The 2,418-nt window shown below is 29.4% G+C and overlaps 1 protein-coding gene across 1 annotated transcript; it reads left to right on the top strand.

The window, feature by feature from the left end:
* The first annotated feature begins 303 nt into the window (after positions 1-303).
* LOC113383551 lies at positions 304-1,221 on the top strand. Its single transcript, XM_026621810.1, has one exon. It carries the CDS (start codon positions 304-306, stop codon positions 1,219-1,221), a length of 918 nt encoding a protein of 305 aa, XP_026477595.1.
* The last annotated feature ends 1,197 nt before the right edge of the window (positions 1,222-2,418 follow it).

Below are 2,418 nucleotides of genomic sequence, written 5' to 3'. Positions count from 1 at the left end.
CCCTCAAATATTTTGCATTATTAGTGACACCAGCAAAACGCCACATACCATAATATCTGAAGTAAAGATAAGTGCATCAAGTGAAAGTGATTGGCAAAAATTATTTAAAGATCTTTATTGCTCATATTTAATCCAAATAAACAATATATGAAGTGTTCATTATTGTAGTCCTGGACAAGATTTTTAATTAAATTCACAATTTTAACTCTTGATTATAATGAATAATTTTAAGTATTGAAGCGTTATCTTCAATCCCACCAGATTCATTAATTTTGTCTCTTTCGATATGATATTTATCTTACAATGATCATGGACATTCAAAAACCAAGTGGCAGGCACATTGCAAAAATGTCAGAAAGAAATTCTCCAAAAACTGCAGAAACCCCAAGAGGTTTTACAGAAACTTCTGCTCCGATCAAAAGCACAACAAAACGTCCATTTGACGTTGCCTTCTTGATGTTACCAGATGAAAAACTCAAACAAAGGAGACTTCAAGAGCAAATCGAAACCCAAACCATCAATTTAACAAGAAGCCCTGAACCGGAAGAAACACCAAAATCTAACCAATTACGAGTAAAAACTGATGCTACAAGGAGTGCTTTCACCAAAGTATCATATATGCAGCCAAGTAACAAGTATGCTCCATCTACAAGTCCGGATGTCTTAAATTGTCAAGAATCTTTGAGCCCACCAGTTCTTCCTCAAAGCCCAACAGCTTTACCAGGATACATTGGACATCCATCCAATTTCCACCAGCTTCTGGCTTATCCAGAACAAACATTCACTGATAAATTTCGACCAATACTATCATACAGACCAGATTTTACACCTTACCAAACGTTTCCACCTGTCCAGCCAAGTCCTCCACAGGAGATGAACGTTTTAAGGCATCCTGCAGCTGCTGCAGCAATTTTGACATCATTGTTACCACAAACGTTTTCTGCAACATTTTCTCTACCAGCTCAGAATGTTTGTGCCAAATGCAATGTTAGTTTCAGGATGACATCGGATCTGGTTTACCACATGAGGTCGCATCATAAAAGTGAGACCCAGGCTGACCCTGCCAGGAGGAGACGAGAGGATAAATTGAGATGTCCAGTTTGTTTTGAGAGTTTTAGAGAAAGACATCATTTGACGAGGCATATGACTGCTCATCAGGATAAAGAAGGTGATTCTTTGGATGAGGAGGAGAAAAATCAACGTAAGATAATTGCAAAGTGACAGTAAATTGTTATAAAAACATTTATAGAAAGATGTTATGAATTGAGATTTTTTCTTTATAATGAAATGGTTTTTATGAATCGACGATGAGTTGCCAATACTGATCCATAAAAATTTGGTAAAAAATTAGATTGATGTTACAATGTTTCAACAAAAAAAGCAATATGTTCATTCAATTGACACCATAAAATATAATCAGCAACATATCTCACAAAGCAATGATTAAAGTCTATAACCAAAAATGTTGTGAAATTCATTTGTTTCGGAAAAAAATATATTAAAATATGTATATAAACAATATATCATGTGTAGATAATTCAAATGATATTTAATGTAAATGTTTAATGCAATTTATATGTGTATAGAGTTTGTGCACAATTTATGTAAATACATATGTGTCCATAAGATATAAATAACTTTATGATCCTGCAACATAAGAATTTTTTTATGAAAATGATTTGAACCCAAAAATATTTTAAACTCTTATTTGATAATTTTAAAATTATTTATTTAACACAAATTAGTTTTGTTTTTTAAAAAGATTGTGTTGCAGGACTATTACATATTTAGCTTAGTTACTCCAATGGCTGTTAATAAAAACCAAACATCAATATTATAATTAGTAGATATTTATTATAAATTTAGTCAAAAATGTGCAATATAGAATAAATTAAAATATACAATTAATACTAATTTTTTTAATATGCTCACCAAAAACCCCAATATTTTTAGCTTTGCTACCAACTTATTCCAGGTTTTTGTTATATTTTTTAAAATATATATATATATATATATATATATATATATATATATATATATAAATTCAGAATACTTTCTTTTCTGGGTATGTAATCAACTTAACATTGGTTCCAATTTTTTTTTTATTAATATATCTTTAATTAAATATATCTTAAAACCTTGTTTGGGTTTAACAAATACATTAAGCATAAATTAAATAAATCAATTTTAATTAAAAAATCGCATTGCTTTTGAAATTAAGTTCATTAAATTTTTTACATGCTGTTATAATCAACACAAGATTTTTAAAAAATAAAACCTGATGAACTTCTTGCTTATCAAGTCAAATTTTATTTAATTAGAGAATCGTAGTTTCTTTCTATTTTTGGATGGAAATTCATATTGTATATAAGTATTCACAAAACAAACCTTAAACCTTTCAATTTTATTCTTTCAAAG

The sequence above is a fragment of the Ctenocephalides felis genome, unplaced genomic scaffold (assembly GCF_003426905.1).
Source record: "Ctenocephalides felis isolate EL2017-DRISC unplaced genomic scaffold, ASM342690v1 CF-g0.4_SCAFFOLD_03570, whole genome shotgun sequence".
Taxonomy (NCBI): Eukaryota; Metazoa; Arthropoda; class Insecta; order Siphonaptera; family Pulicidae; genus Ctenocephalides; species Ctenocephalides felis.
This window is presented reverse-complemented; position numbering and strand designations above follow the sequence as displayed.

Bases quoted from the DNA above. Each gene is read 5' to 3' on its own strand.
- LOC113383551 (XM_026621810.1), top strand. From the start codon at position 304: ATGATCATGGACATTCAAAAACCAAGTGGCAGGCACATTGCAAAAATG.